Source organism: Ictalurus furcatus, chromosome 28 (assembly GCF_023375685.1).
Source record: "Ictalurus furcatus strain D&B chromosome 28, Billie_1.0, whole genome shotgun sequence".
Lineage (NCBI taxonomy): Eukaryota > Metazoa > Chordata > Actinopteri > Siluriformes > Ictaluridae > Ictalurus > Ictalurus furcatus.
The window spans coordinates 9,351,310-9,370,567 of NC_071282.1; the positions used below are offsets into that span (position 1 = coordinate 9,351,310).

The 19,258-nt window shown below is 39.0% G+C and overlaps 1 protein-coding gene across 1 annotated transcript; it reads left to right on the forward strand.

Annotated features, from left to right (window-relative positions):
* Positions 1 to 18,707, forward strand: c9 (complement component 9). Its single transcript, XM_053617645.1, has 11 exons — positions 1 to 139; positions 430 to 538; positions 773 to 923; positions 4,152 to 4,296; positions 4,612 to 4,750; positions 12,193 to 12,429; positions 16,263 to 16,503; positions 17,180 to 17,308; positions 17,446 to 17,621; positions 18,040 to 18,268; positions 18,472 to 18,707. The coding sequence occupies exons 1-11, from the start codon at positions 60 to 62 to the stop codon at positions 18,627 to 18,629; spliced, it is 1,794 nt and encodes a 597-aa protein (XP_053473620.1). The 5' UTR covers positions 1 to 59; the 3' UTR covers positions 18,630 to 18,707.
* Positions 18,708 to 19,258: the final 551 nt, after the last annotated feature.

Below are 19,258 nucleotides of genomic sequence, written 5' to 3' on the forward strand. Positions count from 1 at the left end.
CTAAAGACCCCCCACACACGAACAGACACCAGTCTACCAGTCCTGGCTGAAGTCTCACAATGAGGATGTTGATGTTAACAGCTCTATTTACATACTGCTTCCTGCAGCTAACTGCTGGAATGAGCGTGGGTGATTTCATGTATGTATGCCTTCTCTTATACAAACTGTCAAATACATGTATGCTGTAATATATAGTAGGAGTGGGGAGGTATATCATGATAACCGTCTATCCAAGTATCATGGTTCACTGTTTATCCCAATATGAGATTCACATTTACAAAGATTAGATTACATATAGGCTGCAGTAGGTTAAAATACTTTTGCAAATGTGTTTCAGATTGGAGAATGGTAAAGTTTAACATTTGATTCATTTGAATGGATTATCAGGATTTGAAATTCTCTTTATAAATATATTGTTTTCCCGTTAAGGCAAGGGTCCAAAAGAGAAGCAAGGGAGGTAAGAGAACCAATACCTATTGACTGTAAAATGACAGCTTGGACTGTGTGGGCGCCCTGTGACCCTTGCACTAAAACCATGGTAAGGTAACACACACACACACACACACTAATAAAATATTAAACAGTACTGTGAATTACATACAGAATGAATTTTTTATCAGAAATAATTTATCATCTTGATTGTAATGCCTTAAAAAGCATTACAATGCTTTTTTACAATGCCTTAAAAAGCGTCATGAGAAGGATGACGAGAGGAATCAGTTTTACAGATGTAAATTGTGTGTTTGTTTGTTTTTTCCCATGTTTGTTTTAGCATCGTTCCAGGGGTATTGAAATATTTGGGCAGTTTGGAGGTCAAAGATGTATACAACCCATTGGAGAAAAAAAACCCTGCAAACCAACGACTCAATGTGTGGAAGATCCACTACCTGTTTGCTCCACAAATGAGTTCCTCTGCGAATCAGGTTATTACTGGCAAGAGTATAGCTGATGTGGCTGAATCATAGTCTGCTCTTGAGCACAGAAATGAGTCATTGATCAAATGACAAAACCTCTAGATATGCTGCTTTACCTAAGAAACAAATATTCACAAAAGGCTTGACTAAACAAATATGTTTTCAGCTTAGACTTAAACACTGAGTCTGTGTCTGAGTCCCAAACACTAATTGGAAGGCTCTTGTGGAAAGCTCTGCCCCTTCTGTAGCCTTCACTATTTGATGTACCAACAAACAGCCTGCACCTTTATCATAAAATACCAAAAGTTAGCTCAGGTATTGCAGTGCAAGACCATTAAGTACTTTATAGGTCAATAGTAATATTTTATAATCAATACAAAATTTGATTGGGATCCAGTGGAGGGTGGATAAGATAGGTGTGATGTGGTCATATGTTCCATATGTTCTTAGCTCAATGCTAAGCCTGTAAAATACCTGCTGAAATTTGATGGCAGCCATGTTTTTTAAGTAATCCTGTCATCATTAAAAATCCACTTACAGATCTGTACAAGCTTGATCAGACCTAGAGTTCCTGAGAAACAGCTATTTGAACCTACCCCCCTAGCCTATGTAGAACCACACTTAAAGCTTTACTTGCTACCTCACAATCTTGTCTTGAACATGAGTTTCAGGTTTCATGCAACCTGGTATGACTTTGAAACCCATACAATACATGAGATATAGCAATCTGAGTAACCTAAATTGATCAGCATGTGACAGCCATTATGTTTACAAATCTCTACATGTTTTTGATAGTTAAAGTGTGAGAGTCTCCTGAGTATTTTGGCATCAATTTTATGAAGAAAGTCCAAACATCCTTGGACTAGTTCACAAAAGTAGGTTTTGCATTTTATACAGATTAGCTCAGCACTGTTTTTGAAATGTTTGCTTTGTTTGTTTGGCTGAATCCAAGTAATCAAGGAAAAATACCAGGCCGATCAGAATAATATTTCTTGCCTGATTAGTGGGAGGGAATACTATATATTGACCAAATTTTGTTTACGGTGTGATTGTGATCAGTTTTAATGAAGAATAGAAATATAAATTGTGTAGTACAGCTATTGCTGGGCAATTTTCACGTATATGTTTTACGTTAATTCTAATAATGTTTTAACACGATTTTCAGAATGTTCTAATAGAGATTGTACATGTTTACATATACCTATTTAATTTTTGAAAAAAAAAATCTATAAATGCTAATCAAAATTTTAAACCAATACAAAGCAATATTATAAATATGATAAACGCATATTACAGCCTGCGATACTGCGCGCAAGTAGACAAAAAAACGGTTAGATGAACAGGCAGCACTTTGCTGAGGAATAAGCTCATAGCAAAGAAAGGTGGAAATATCACTTGAAAGACATGCAAATGGTATGAATTTGAAAAGACAGCTGAATAAGTTCATGTAAAATATAATACTACATTTGACTGACCTCCGTCAAATCCATATTGATTTGACATCACACCGTCAACATGGAAGAAACTTGTATTTGAGAGACTACCCCAAGTTGATGACTAGGAATTGGGTGGGCGTTTTCTTTGACTTTTACTGGTTGGAGTTTGGGAATTACAAATTGTGACCTCTAGTCAAATGCACCATTAGCTGAAACATTTTCTAACTCTGTTCCAAATGACAAGAGCCCCTGGGAGAAAGAAATTATTAATGTGGTGGAATTATCATATTCATGTCACAAAAAACATGGTGCCCATTTACTCCATCAAGAAAGAAGGGCTTGTTAAGTTGTGCAAACAATGGTTCTTATAAATGAACAATATTTAAATAAAGAATATTTAAAAGAACCATTGTTTGCACAACTTAACGAGCCCTTCTTTCTTGATGGAGTAAATGGGCACCATGTTTTTTGTGACATGAATATGATAATTCCACCACATTAATAATTTCTTTCTCCCAGGAATTAAATGAATTAGAATTAAATGTAGATGTGCAAAAATAGTAACAGCACTATCTATAACAACTGGTTCAAACAATGGTTCTTTTAAATATTCTTTATTTAAATATTGTTCATTTATAAGAACCATTGTTTGAACCAGTTGTTATAGATAGTGCTGTTACTATTTTTGCACATCTACATTTAATTCTAATTAAAAAAAAACTTTGTTTCAAATACATTGCATTATTTTTCAATTGCATTATGTAAGAATAATTTTTTTTTAAAAATCTAAATCGCAATCAATACTCATTCATAAATTGCATTATTGCCCAACCCTGTTACGAAACAGGACTCAAAACAGGAAGTAAGCGCAGGAGTGACGTCTTTATTTAGACTTAAGCAAAGGACATGAAACTTAAACACTTACTTATCCTTTAACTAGGAATAAAGCACTGCACTTAGAACACAACTGTGACATGAAACACTTGTTTCACTCAGGCATTAACTACTCATTTAACTCGGACATGAAACACTTGTTTCACTCAGGCATTAACTACTCATTTAACTCGGACATGAAACACTCGTTTGACTCAGGCATGAACCCTCCTTTAACTCAGGCATAAACACTCATTTGACTATGGCAGGAACACTCTTCTAACGGGACAGGATTGTGTTGTGAAATGTTACCAGATGTCAGCAAGGTAATTGTGACTGGTTATTTAAACCCCTCGCGTTGCTGCGCACGACGGGCAGTATTAGCGTAGATTAATGACGGATTAAAGGAAAGACGGAATGTATAATGGTGCCAGGCGGTAATGTGTCCATGCTCTGTCTAGTTTCCTGTTCCTAGGTTCATGCTCTAGTTAGAAGAGTGTTCCTGCCATAGTTAAATGAGTGTTTATGCCATAGACAGGACAGGAACCAAAACAAGTGCACATGTCCATTGTAAACACAGTATTAGCGTCCATGCGCACTTCAAGCACGTGCACGCGCTCTCCAGCTGCTCGTGCATGTCATCGCCGCAGTGCCCTCTGCTGGCGAGATCGTGACAAACCCTAAGTACAAAGACCTCATTTTTCTATTATGAGTGAGTTCTGAGTAAGCAATTTTTGTGTTCTTTTTTCAGTACAGGCAACTGTATCAAAATACTTGTCTGTGTTAATTGCAAAGATGCTACGGGTGAAGTAGATACAATTTAGGTTGAAATAAACAGCAGAGTATTCTTTTAATTATCCAGCCTAGAAGATTGATCAGCTTAAGGCATGCTTGATTCCTTATCCTCTCTCACTGTCTCAACACACAGGCTTCTGTATTAAAAAGCGGCTGGTCTGCAATGGGGACAATGACTGTGATGACTCAACTGATGAGGATGAGTGTGATAAGATCCGCTCTCCATGTGGCAATGTGGCCGTGTCTGAGTCAGACATCGGTCTGGATGCAGGATACGGGTAAGCAGCAAATAACAGTAGAACATATGACAACTGTATTTAGAACATAAGTAGGACATACACCAGGGTGGAAACAACAAGCAATATGAATCAGAATCCAGCAGAATATAACAGAAATGTGACAGCATACATACCAAATATGCTCTTACAATTGAAAGTGTTTTTTTTTGCTCTCAGAATAGAACGAAGAACAAAAACATCAAAACCCATTGAAAAATATGTACAACATGATAGGCTAGAATTATATTACTTGTTGATCACATGTCCTACACATACTGTAAATGTGCTAAATAGATCTCTGCTTTCACCCAACAGCATCAACATTCTAGGCACAGGCCCTCGCATGAACCCATTTAATAACAAAGTATATAAAGGAATATGTGACCGTGTCAAGGAGCCATCCACATTGAGCTACAACAGGCTGCCCTGGAATGTTGCTGTCATTAACTATGAGGTACATTCGTTCTAAAGGAATGATTTTGTGAAAAATCAAATGTAAATGTGTAATATATAAAACATTCAAAACTGGGAGAGGGCACCCTCTGGCAGTCTGCCAGGAATTTATTTAGACTGGATGTTACAGGTGGCTCTTGAAGCTGAGCCAAACCTGCAGTGGGGTCTTCATTTGCGTCTAGGGGCAGGATGATCACGATGTTCTGGAAGTATAAGTCTGAGATCTGGGGAGGGCCCATGAATGTCCTTAGCAGGGATCCATGATAGTTCCTTAGGCCTGTGTCCCTCGCAGGCAACCAGTTAGTGCATTGTGTTACCCTAGAACTTGGAGTTGAGGAGTTTTCTGCCACTGTATGCAGGTGCTCCCTCAACCTCCAATATGTTTAACTCTGGGTACCTGGTGAGATGGTACAGAGCGACAGGGTTTGAGTAGTGAGATATGGAAAGTTGGTTCACTATGGTAATATGGTGGGAGTTCTACTTTGTCGATATTGGGTTCACTTTTAAGTAGAAAGCATGCTTCAAAAGCATGCGACGCAAATTTCGCACATACTGTATGTGCGCCACCTGATTTTTCTAACCGCACGTACTTTGTATGTGCAGATCGCACATGTGCATTAATTCTTTTGCACTATTTAGTTGTTCCACAAAGTGGCAACAGTGACCCAGGGCCATTGATTGTCAAGGTAGTTGAAAAAAACCCTAGAATAAATGGAAAAGACAGAAACAAAACGAGTGCGGATTAGAAAGTACCCGCATTTGTATAATTCTAGCCTTAAAGTGTATAAGGATTTGTACAGCATATGAGGCTATTCACATTAAATTTTTACCAGACATCAGTATTAACTCAAGAAATCCGGAAATATAAAGAATTCACAACATTAAAGTCCATAAATAAAGTTATATGTAATAAAGTGGAATGACAGGAAAAAAGCAGGCTAAGAATAAACAGTTCTCAAAGGCAAGGTAAGGCAAGGAAGCAGCTGAAATCCATAAGTAATTATACCCTCTATCTGTGCAAATTAATATCAGCTGGGTTAGTAAATTGATGGTCTATAAAAAGGTTTTTCGTTACCAAGGTGTCACACAAGAAACATCTCATGATGGATAAAAGCAAAGAGCTCTCCCAAGACCTTCACAACCTTATTGTTGCAAAACATATGGAATCGAATATTGATGGAATCGAATACAGACGTATTTAAAATCTTCTGAATCCTCCAGTAAGCACCATTGGGAACATTATCCACAAGTGGAAACAGCATCACTCTGTCATCAAACAGCCACACACAGGAGCTCCTCACAAGATTCCTGACCAGGGAGTCAGAAGAATAGTCAGAAGAGTAGCCCAAGAGCCAAGAACCACTCAGAAAGAGCTCCAGAAACGCTTGGAGGCAGCAGGTACCATCGTCACAGAGAAAACAATAGGCAATGCACTCCACTGCTAATGCTCACCCCGCAAGACTCCATTACTAAAGAAAAGGCATGTCAAAGCTTGTTTAAAGTTTGCTACAACTCATTTGGACAAGCCTATGAAATACTGGGAGAGTGTAGTCTGAGTGTAGACGAGATTTCTTGAGTTAAAACTGATGTCTGTTGAAAATTTCATGTGAATAACCTCATAGGAAACATATTTACTGATTTAAAAAAATTTTTCTTTGTGTTGTTGTGATTCTTCTTTGTTGTCATCCTTCACAACAAAAGACCTACTTTAATGCTATTTACTGACTCCAGGCCAGGAGGGGTAGTGCAAGTTGTTGTAATGTGCATGCATCAACCGTATCTGTACACGTACATGTCAAATGGAGTATACTTTGAAAGGCTATGCATACGACATATGCATGAAAAAACGAAGTATATTAGAGCCTCTAAGGACTTTGAAGGTCTAGTGAAGGTCCAATGAGCTGATGACGTCCTGCTAGATGCTTCTGTACATAGAACACAAGACAAGTACACAAGACACACTGAAAGGCACTGAGGCCTGTCAAGAAATGGACCTGGGAGTTCTGTGCATATTCCACCCATGGCAGGTATCAGCTCCAGTCCTGCTGGTTCTTAGCACATTAGGAAGAAACCTCCAAAGAAACCTCCAAATCTCTTGATTCAGCCTCTCGGTCTGATCACTGTATTGTAGTTGGTAGCTTGAGGTGAAACTGATAGTAATGTTCAGTTGTTTACAAAAAACATGCCAAACACGGGACATAAATTGAACCCCCTGTCAGAGACAACATCCTCTGGGAAGCCATAGAATCTGAAGATTTCCTTGAGCATTACTTCTGCAGTTTCCATAGCAGTGGGGAGTTTAGGCAGAGAAATGAGGTGACATGCCTTGGAAAAGCAGTCAATAATAGTAAGTATTGTAAGTAAGTACCTAAGTAAATAAGGTCATGTTACCTTGAGATGTCGGGAGGTCACCAATGAAGTCAATGACAACGTGTGACCAGGATCATTGGGGTAATGGAAGGGGTTCAAGAAGTCTGATGGGTAGTTGGTGGGAGGTCCAGGTCTGGACACAGACTGCACAAGTTTTGACACACTGTTGTACATTATGCTTCAGAGTCCTCCACCAGAATTGATTCTCCACTAACCTCTGGGTTCAGTGAATTCCTGTATGTCCAAAACTGGGAGAGATGTGCACTTACTTATCCTGACAGAGTGAATGCCACAAGTTTTTGTTGTTTTCTGTTGTGCTTTGAAAGTGTGCTCAGGTAAGATTCTGGCTGAGTCTATCTCCACACTCTCCCACACCATGATTCTACACCCATAATCCTTCTTTTCCATGAGAAAGAAGAAGAAACCAGCTGCAGCAGGTGACACTGATGGGCAAATGTAGGCCTGTGCCAGCACCCCATAAATGTACAGTGCATCCGGAAAGTTTTCACAACGCTTCACTTTTTCCACATTTTGTTATGTTACAGCCTTATTCTAAAATGGATTAAATTCATTATTTTCGTCAACTTTTCTATAAACAATACCCCATAATGACAACGTGAAAGAAGTTTGTTTGAAATCTTTGCAAATTTATTAAAAATAAAAAACAAAAAAAAGCACATGTACATAAGTATTCACAGCCTTTGCCATGACACTCAAAATTGAGCTCAGGTGCATCCTGTTTCCACTGACCATCCTTGAGATGTTTCTACAACTTGATTAGAGTCCACCTGTGGTAAATTCAGTTGACTGAACATGATTTGGGGCCCTGTGTGTGCGGAGTTTGCATGCTCTCCCCGTGCAGCAGGGGTTTCCTCCAGGTACTCCGGTTTCCTTCCCCAGTCCAAAGACATGCATGGTAGGCTGATTGGCAGGTCCAAAGTCTCCGTAGTGTATGAATGGGTGTGTGAATGCGTATGTGTGTGTGCCCTGCGATGGATTGGCACCTTGTCCAGGGTGTATGACGCCTTGTGCCCGATGCTCCCTGGGATAGGCTCCAGGTTTCCCCGTGACCCTGAAAAGGATAAAGCGGTATAGAAGATGGATGGATAGATGGACATGATTTGGAAAGGCACACACCTGTCTATATAAGGTCCCACAGTTAACAATGCATATCAGAGCACATACCAAGCCATGAAGTCCAAGGAATTGTCTGTAGACCTCCGAGACAGGATTGTATCGAGGCACAGAACTGGGGAAGGGTACAGAAACATTTCTGCAGCATTGAAGGTCCCAATGAGCACAGTGGCCTCCATCATCTGTAAATGGAAGGAGTTTGGAACCAGCAGGACTCTTCCTAGAGCTGGCCGCCCGGCCAAACTGAGCGATCGGCGGAGAAGGGCCTTAGTCAGGAAGGTGACCAAAAACCCGATGGTCACTCTGATAGACCTCCAGCGTGTCTCTGTGGAGAGAGGAGAACCTTCCAGAAGAACAACCATCTCTGCAGCCCTCCACCAATCAAGCCTGTGTGGTAGAATGGCCAGACAGAAGCCACTCCTCAGTAAAAGGCACATGACAGCCCACCTGGAGTTTGCCAAAAGGCACCTGAAGGACTCTCAGACCATGAGAAACAAAATTCTCTGGTCTGATGAAACAAAGATTGAACTCTTTGGCCTGAATGGCAAGCGTCATGTCTGGAGGAAACCAGGCACCACTCATCACCTGGTCAATAACATCCCTACAGTGACGCATGGTGGTGGCAGCATCATGCTGTGGGGATGTTTTTCAGCAGCAGGAACTGGGAGACTAGTCAGGATTGAGGGAAAGATGAATGCAGCAATGTACAGAGACATCCTTGATGAAAACCTGAAAGAAAGGCAGTTGGTATAACATGTTTGACTCCAGACGGTTAACTCATCTTCATTTCCTTCATTCAACTCATCAGATTTCCAGGAGATCTGATAACCAGGGTAAATCTAAGGTGTATTAGGTGATTTAGGGATAATGAATGAACGTCTCAACATGATAATGATATGAACGTCTCAATGATTTCCATCTGTATTTGAAGGGCAATGGTGCACTTAGAAAACTTTCCCATGCATAATGGTGTTCCATCAAGAGCCTTGACAGTCTGGGACCTGTGAGAGGGACAAGAGGTTAATTCAATATTTTTGCCACATTTTCATCCATAAAATTCCCTGCAGCCCCATAGTCAACAAGAGCAGGGAAATAGGGGTAGTGGTAGCTCAGTGGTTAAGGCATTGGACATCTGATGCCACTACTCGACCCTTGAGCAAGGCCCTTGACCCTCAAATGTATAAATTAGTAACATTACATAATTGTAAGTCACTCTGGATAAGGGCATCTGCCAAAAGTCATAAATGTAAATGATAGCTTTATGGTCAGGGTAATGCATTTATCATTGGAGTAACAAGTTTGCTAACCTGGCTTTGTTCCTTATTTTGGAGTATCAGTGTGCACATTGCTCGATGGTGCCCCTCTCTTCAGCAAATAGATTCACCTGTGAAATTCCCATCTTTTTGACTTCTGCCATGACAGTGGATGACCTGGGGCTGAGAGTTGTGAGCATTATTTCCTTGCCCTGAGTGTCATGGCCCCCTAGGGACAATTCCACCATTGGCCACCAGAGGGCACACTGACTGTCCTTGCAGAACAACTTCTTCTGTAGTCTCCCTCATTTCCTGTCTAACCATACCCATGTTTTATTTTCCCTGCTTGATTGGTGCTCTATATAAGTTCAGGTTTTTCCTCCTCAGTTGTTGCAGCATTGCATCAAGTTAGGTTATGTTTGTGCTTCTGAGTTTTTGTAGTAGTTTCTGGTAGTGGTGGGCAGACCGAGGCTTCGTGGAACAATGAAGCAGTTGATGCAAATGTGCCATATAGTGTCGAAGCTTCGAAACAATCTGACAACTCTCTCCACGGTGACACCTAGTGGTCACTTGCATGTGTTGATCCGAAACATCCTTGACAACGATTCAGACAAGCGTTGACAAATTATAACCTACATGTTGTTTGTGTCAAACAAGGAAGTATGTCGGGGAGCCGACAGTGTTCTCAACTGGCATGCTGCTGTCTTGGGTTCACATTCTGGGTCCCTGTCCACATTGTTATAAGTGCCATTTAAAAATAGGGGGGTTTTTTTATTTTGATTTTATTGTTGTGTTGTTGTTGTTTTTTAATGTGCTGTGTTTTTAACATCTGTCTGACAACTACTTGAGCTTGGTTTTGTAACCTGTAGGCTCCTCATTGTGAATAACTATAGGTTGTTTTGGTCATGAAAAATGAAGATTAATAAATGTGAAGCTGTCCAAATTCTCTCTCGCCTACGTAATAACCCACAGGAAATTTGGTGGGATTTTGTCAGATGATTAACAAGGCATCCTGAGGCGAGCACTGACCATGGATCAGTACAAACACTATTGAATCATTTCAGTTTTATAAACCTTCATAATAAAACTGACCAGAGGACAGTTCAAATTATATATTAAACACTGGTTCATTGGTTTACCTGGAGATCAACACCCCCTAGTGACGAAATATGGACATTTCGAAACAGTAACGACGTAACAAAGCCTCGTTTGCTGAAATCACGTGACTTGCTCAATTTGATACACATGCTGAACCACTGATTCGAAACAAAATATTCGCAAACCTTTGGAAGGTTCATGAAGTTTTGAAAGTACCCATCACTAGTTTCTGGTTGTCCTGGTTCCTTCGTGTTTACTATTCCTTGAGTCTGTTTCCTCTGTGTGTTGTCAGTAATAAAGAAGTTCTGTGCATCCCTCTCCCTGGACTCTCCCTCATGACATTGAGCAGATTATCATCAGTCCAAATGGCGAGTTGAATAATCTGATTATAAGAGCAAAATCCACCTCTTCAGGCTAATTCCATTTAGAGTGGGTCGGTGAGGACTTGTTTGAACATGGTTTTCATACTGGCTCATTGAATCCACTGGCTCATTGAATCCATGCGAGGGTGCAAAACTTTAGCACAAAATCAGCAGTAGAATGTTTACCTGACTTTAGTGGGAGTATCCTTTTCACACTTGGAGTGATTAAAAAAAACTCTTTCGGCATAGGTTTGTTTGAGATTCATCAGGTCAGCGGTTATGGTAACCCATTTAGCAAGGTAAGCACTATAGGGATTTTATCCACATCTCAGGAAGGGTGAGTTTGCATATAAGATTGGCACACTGCATTAGAAAGCCTTTACATTTTCCAGGTAAACCATTATACTTGGTAGAGCGACAAGGATATGATGTTGAAAAACATCCAGGTTAGCGGAAGTAACTGTGTTACTCACATGCATTCCCAGATGTTAACTTTGGGGTGCTCCCTGTTCCTCTCTAACAACCCAGATTAATTCTTCAAAGTCTGAGGATAACTGCTGGAGCTGTGACTTTGGAAAGCGACAGCAGATGGCAGATCACTTACATCTGCTGGAGCCAGTGTTAGGTGAAGCCTTCTTTAACAAAGGGCTCTCAGGCGTGTTATAAGAACCCATATGCAGGAGGTTATTATGACAAAAGGCAGAGTTAGAATGTTCCAGGTCAAATACCAATAAATTTCATATGATATGCAATCTGAAAACAAAAGTCAAAAAGGCAGGCAGAGTCAGTAATCAAAGATAGCATTAATTCCAAAAGGACAGAACAAAACAGAGAATAGACAAGACAAAGCAGGCTCATACACAGTAATCATTCATGATATAAAAGATTCAGAACCTACACAAGTGACAGGGCAAACTGTAAGCCTTCACACTGAAGCTAAGTTTCATATGACCCTGCTTCAGTCTGAAGCTAACACACATGAACTTTAGCTTTACACTGAAGCTAAAGTTCACATGCTTTATATAGATAACAACCAGGAAAATTCGATTTTTCACTGAATTATTATTCCTTTAAAAAGAATCAGATGTAACCTTTAAAATGCCCTGTGTATTTATATAAATAAATACACAGCACATTGAAACCAACAGACACAGACAAACAGTCCAACATAACCCATCTCAGTAAATGTGAAACATTTATGCTGATACTGGTTCTTTTACCTCCAGACATTAGTAGAAGAGACTACTTCTAAAGAGGTCTACAAAGACACTCACTCACTGCTGAGTGAAATCACCCAAGATATCACTTCCAAAACAAGCATAGGATTATCCTTCAAGTTCACACCTACTGACTCATCTGCTCAGAATAATTTAACACAACCTGTGAGTGTCACAGCTGGATTTGACAGAGGGACTGAAAAGAGAGAAATGATCAAAACTATCACAGAACACAGCACCACTAAGGTAAGTAAAATGCTTCTTACATTCTTAGTTAATCATGTAGCAAAAACTTTTATCCAAATTGACTTATAAATCAGTAAGATTTCAATATAAGCATGTATGTATGTGTGATTACCATGTAAGAATTCCATGAATTCCGTTCCTTGTACTGAAAAGAAAATTACACTGTTGAAACTTACTTAAAATGAAATGATAATTGCTGCACTGTCAATAAACATTTATTAACATTTAACTATATAACAGTATTTCAAAACTGCAACAGTTACACTCTGAATGTTCTTGGATGAGACATACATGAGAGTAAGTTTTACCAAAGCTGTTCTCATTGAATCTTACAGTAAAAATAATTATTTGAAAAAATCTGTTATACACATTCCCCAATTATACAGATTTAGAGCTGAATTTATACAAAATATCTTTATAATTCTAAACAATGAAATTATAATTATATTATAATTTATTTATATATTTAATAACTAAATTATAATAATTAAATATAATTCTAATCATATATATCAAATGTCATTGGAATGGCTGTACACCTGTCCATTAATGCAATTATCCGATTAGCCAATCATGGTAGCAGCACAATGCATTGACAGTAGCTTGGTTGTTGGTGACCTGTATCTGCATGATTTTATGCATTGTGCTGCTCCTATCATAATAAATTCAGGTACAGAAATGTGTGGACATTGACAAAGTTCTTGTTATTTCAGTTGTGTACTACAGTATATACAAGTTGTAATCAAATAAATAATATGAGCACAAAGTGAAGACTTTCAGTTTTAATTGGAGGGTAATTACAAGTGTCACTTTTAATACTTGGTTGCAAAAAGTCATTTGCAGTCAATGACTGCCTGAAGTATGGAACCCATATGAGATGCTGGGTTTCTTCCCTGGTGATGCTCTGCCAGAGCTTTACTGCAGCTGTCTTCAGTTCCTGCTTGTTGGTGTTTTGCCTTCAGCGAGTGAAATTCCTAATTAATCGAATTCCGGTCAAGTGGCCGAATTGCCCATTGCAGAACATTTCACTTATTAAAAAAACTCTTGGTTTGCTCAAAGTATGTTTCGGATCATTGTCTATCTGCACTGTAAAGCACTGTCAAATGAGTTTTGAAGCATTTCGCTGACTCTGAGCAGATACTATAGCCTTATACACTTCAGAATTCATCCTGCTGCTTTTGTCAGCAGTCACATCATCAATAAATACAAGGGAACCAATTCCATCGGCAGCCATACATGGCCATGCCATAACACTACATGCTTTATTGTTGAGGTTTTATACTTTGTTCCTTCCCTTTTCTATATTTTCGTCCTCCCATCATTCTGCTACTATCTGGTGATCTTTGTCTCAACAGTACAGGTTTTTAAATATGATTTTGGTGAACTAATCATGTTTTTGAAGCTTAACAATGTTGTACATCTTGTCATAAACTCAGTAGTGGTGTTAACCACCATGCAAACCACGCAAATGCATGGGGCCCTGCAGGCTTGGGGGGGCCCTTGCTGGCCACAAGCGGTTAACTCAATTGATGACTCCTTTTGACCTCATTTATTACCAGTCTGGATAAGTAGAAAGGAATATAATAATATAAGGAGTATAATGAGTGAACACCTTAGAAGAATTGAGAAATAGAAGATCAAAGATCACTATTTCAATAATATCATCCAAAACGAGCTCATTGCATTAGTTGGAGAGAAAACAAAGTATGCAATTCTTCAGAAAGCCAAAAAGGCATAGTACTTTTCTGTGATAATGTACTGCATATTGCATACCCAGATATTAGTCACAATGAACAACTTACCTTGGTGCTTCGCATTATGAATTGTGAGTCGTTGGTGGTAGCAAACATTGCACAGCACTTTGTTGGATTTGTCATTGTGAATGATACCATAGGGTAAGGTTTGTTTAATACCGTAACTAAGCAGCTTAACAGTTTCAAATTGAACATTTCAGATTGTTGTGGTCAGTCCTACAATAATGGGAGTAACATGATGGGATACAAGCAGGGAGTCCAGAAAAGACTGCTTGAGATCAGCAACAAGTCTCTGTGTGTTCTCTGTAGCAGTCATTCACTGAACTTGGTTGTGGCTGATGCTGCTAAGTCATTTGTGCTTTCTGTGACATTTTTTGGGATCAGTACAATACTGATCAATCCTGCAAAGCCATGCGAAACTCACTGCCAAAAATTTTCAACAACAAGATGGGAATGTTGCATTGACAGTATAAAAGCACTATGTCACCAGTTGTCTGAGATGGTAGAGGCCTCAACTGTACTTTGTGAACATGCATCAGAAAAGAAGGATGGAGAGACATTGTGTTTGGCACAGAATCTGTATAAGGATCTGACATCCTGGCAGTTTGTTCTTTGTGTTGTTTTCTCTGTTTGGATTTCTGTATACGGCTGATAACATGAAGAATGCAGTTCAAGAGAGCACCCTGGATGAATCATGTAAGAAACTGGAGCATTGAGAGACTTTGACAGTTAGTACATAATTCTTGAAGTAATGGAAGCTCTGTTTTTCCAGATCACATATCTACATCTGCAGAGATGTTAGATTATATCTACAAGGAGAACCTCTTGGACCTTTTGAAAACTTAATCATTGCCTTGTATTTACTGTTGACATTGAATATCAATGTTGCCTCAGGAGAGAGAAGATTTGGGCCTCATGTCCTGACTTTGCTTACGGCCCCCAAAATGGTAAACCTGCCCCTGGGTAAACCCTCTGTATTTACTCTGCTAAAGGCTTCTCTTGATTGGTGACCCAGAAATACCCAGAAATTAAAGCTGAAAGTCTGCACCTTGAGCTATATTTTAAGCTCTCTGGTCTTCATGTTGGTTTATCCTTTTTAACAACAAATGCAATCCCAGTGTTCAAACCAAGGGTAGACATTCAGAGCTATTAACTGTTTAATTAACTCTTTTTACCATTAGCCAAAAAATGGAATTTTCATCTGTTTTGGGGGGTACCTGTGTTCAGCATTGAATTTATTTGAGATGTCACACTCCACAGTAGTGGTTAATGGCTCATATGAAAGTAGACACTCAAGGCTTTAATAATTAGCAGTTTTTCATAAGTATTTCTGTTTTTTACCTAGCCATCTAGGGGCAATATATTTAGAGAAAAGTTCTAAAAAAAAAAAAAAAAAAAAAAAAAAAAAATTTAAATTGTTTTTTTTCCCCCCACACAAATGTTTCTTTCTTCCGAGTAAATGGTCATATCAGGCTCGTTCCTGCTCTATGAGATGCCACAAGTACTTGTCCATAAGCAAATTGACATCTGAATGGTGAAAGAAGACAAAAATCAAAGTGTTGGAATGGCCAAGTCAAAGTCCAGACCTTTGACCAACATTGAGATGCTGTAGTGGGATCTTAAGCGAACTGTGCATAAACAAATGCCCTCAAACATCAATGAACTGAGGCAAAGTTCTAAATAAGAGTGGCTCCAAATTTCTTCAAATTGATTGATAAACTCCTACAGAAAAAGTCTACTTCTGAGTGTTGGTTTACTTTTTGGGGAAAAAATGACTACATATTGAAATATTTTGGTTTGTTTGTTTATAGAAGTTGTTGAGAACCACACAACTGTTATTTAGGCTTATAACTAAAATATATATGAAGAAGGGTGTACTTTCTTTTCCCCATGATGTCCATATAAACAAATAGCAGGCTATCATGCATGGATTGTCCTGCAGGGATTTGAAGGTTTTCTATGGATTAATTAATGTAGTTGTAACTTTTTTTTAACCTGTACGCAGATACACAGTACTAACATTCTGTTTTAAACTACCATGATCTGTCTTTTTGTTTTCTACACCATGTCCTTTTGCAGGAAAAGTCCTTCTTCAGAGTGAAGGGCAAAGTGCAACTAGGCACATATAGAATGAGGTCTCGAGGTCTGGAGGTCTCTCAGTTATTCTTGGATGACGTAGATGCACTGCCTTTAGAATATGAGAAGGGACAGTATTTTGGCTTCTTGGAGGATTACGGGACTCATTACACCAAGAATGGAAGAGTTGGGGGAGAATATGAACTTGTATACGTCCTCAATAATAAAGCAATCACAGACAAGAGTAAGTTCTTTTTGGAGAGCAATGACTTTCTCCTTGCAACCTTGCCATGTACACCATTGTTGTTCAGTGTGATCCTGATGGTGGACTCATGAACATTAACATGAGCTAATATAAGAGAGGCCTTTAGTTGCTTAGAAGTTACCCTGGGTTCCTTTATGACCTCATGGTCATGACCTTACATGTCTTGCTCTTTGTTGGTCGACCAGTCCTGAGGGTAACAATGGCCTTGAATTTCCTCAATTTGTACACAATTTGTGTGACTGTTGATTAGTGGAGTCCACACTCTTTAGAGATGGTTTTGTAACCTTTTCCATCCTGATGAGCATTAACAACTCTTTTTCTGAAGTCCTCAGAAATCTCCTTTGTTCATGCCATGATACACTTCCACAAATGTGTTGTGAAGATAAGACTTTGATAGATCCCTGTTCTTTAAATAAAATAGGGTGCTCACTCACACAATAAATAAATGACCAAGTATAATGTTTTTGTCTGATTTGTTTAATTGGGTTCTCGTTGTGTACTTTTAGGACTTGTGTGAAAATCTGATTTTGTTCTGTGTCATGTTTATGCAGAAATATAGAAAATTTTAAAGGGGTCACAAACTTTCAAGCACCACTATAAAGGTGGCATATCACAGAGAAGTTAATTTTAGTGCTGCTTCTCTTTGGGCTTGCAGAGAAGACAGAATCTTTGCTGAAGGACTGCTTGAAAATTGGGATTAACCTAAATTTCCAGGTCACTGGAGGTCTAGATCCAGGCACAGTCAATTCAGACAAATGTACAGAGCTGAAACATGATTACACAGGTATGCGTCTCTATCTGCATAAATAAACTATAACCTGTATTATATAAAATTGTTGAATGCCATTGGGTCTTCTCTAAAAAGTAATTTTTTTTAAAAAAAACACAAATTCAATCAAATCTTCTGTCTCTGTCCAACAGTGGCAGATGAAAGTGAGCCACTGATTGATAAGGTGATCAGTGCAGTGAAGGGAGGCTCCCCAAAATCAGCAGCGGCCATGAAGTCTGGGCTCAGTAAAGACATTGTGCTAGACTGGAGTCATTATGTGGAGTGGGCAGCGACACTCTCAGACCTGCCTGCGCTCATCCACAGTGACGTAAACACACTCCTTGATTGGAAAACAGTCTTTGCTGGGTCTTATGTGCCACTGTTAACTTTCATACTTTGTAGGAGTTTAAATTTTTTAAATTGCATTTTATATTATTTTAGATTAATAAGTCTTTCGGCTTGTATTGTTTTTTTTTTGTTTTTTTTTTTGGGGGGGGGTGAATAGATGAGCTTTTTTGTTTTATTTATTTATTTTTTGTAAAATACACTTACATAAATACATATACACAAATGTGATTCTGTATGATGCACGGCAAGTAATTTGCAAATTCATCCCTATGTTTAAAATGTGCACATGTCTGCAGAGCACCATTTACATTTCTTCCCAAATTGTACATAGATGATACAACTTATTCATCTAATTATTATATATGTACATTTGATCTGACTATAATTCTCTGTTGCAGCCTGAGCCCATCTACAATGCGATCCCTCTGAACTTCCCTGATGCCCAACCAAGGAGGGAGAACTTGCAGAGGGCCTTGAATGAATACATGGCAGAGTACAGTGTGTGTAAGTGCCAGCCATGCCAGAATGGTGGCACTGTGGCCCAGGTAGATGGCAATTGCATATGCCTGTGCCCATTGCACTTTGAAGGCCTTGCCTGCCAGACCATCCGTCATGAACTAATTAAAGGTGAGTGAAGGAGACTGATAGATTCTCAACGTATTACAACTCCTAACAAAAAAAATCATATATTTTAAAAAGGCTTCTGTGTGGCAGGGAAACATTGTTCTGTTGCATACTTTGTGTAAACTTATTAGTCAGATATTGTGTAATTAGTCAGTGAATTAATTAATCAGTGATGTATTGTGCCCCTCATTCCTCTGTGTTTGCAGACAAAGACCAGCCCATAGAACAGCTGGGGAACTGGGGCTGCTGGTCTTCCTGGTCTAGCTGCAGTGGAGGACGTCAGAGCCGTACTCGTTCCTGTAAAACTGGTGGCATTGCAGGAGTTACCTGCAAAGGAGACTCAGTCAGCGAGGAATATTGTTAATGCTGTGTGGGCTCACACATACACACACACACACACACACACACACACACACACACACACACACACACACACACTCACTCTCTGCATTAAGTATCCTTTGGTTACATTAAAAGAACAAAACAATAAAATGCCAGCCAGAATCGAATCAGTGGTTTGGTTTTTTTACTGAATTTATTCAACATTCATTTAGTAGACATACAGTATATCTGGTGAGGTGGGGGAGACTTTAAGGAAAAAATTCCCCTTGAAGTTACTTCTTGAGTTGTGTCTTTTACTTTGTGGTACTTTTCTCCTTTGCTTTTTTTGTTTAATTTTGCATTTAACTTTTTCCACTGTTTGCTGTGGGGTGGGGAAATAGTAGTGAGGTGTGCCTTAGACAGCTGTCAACTCAAGGCAAGGCAAGGCAAATTTATTTGTATAGCACATTTTCAACAACAGGGTAATTCACTCACAACATTGCCGAACCAACGTACATCACAGCACCATATTTACTGTATGTGTAACTTATATTTTCATTTATTCATTTATCTTCAGTAAGCACTTTTTCTTGGATATTCTTGAATTTTTAAAAGAATCACTTTTGCATTACATTACTTAGGCTATGTAAGGCTTACTTTGCATCTTGTGAA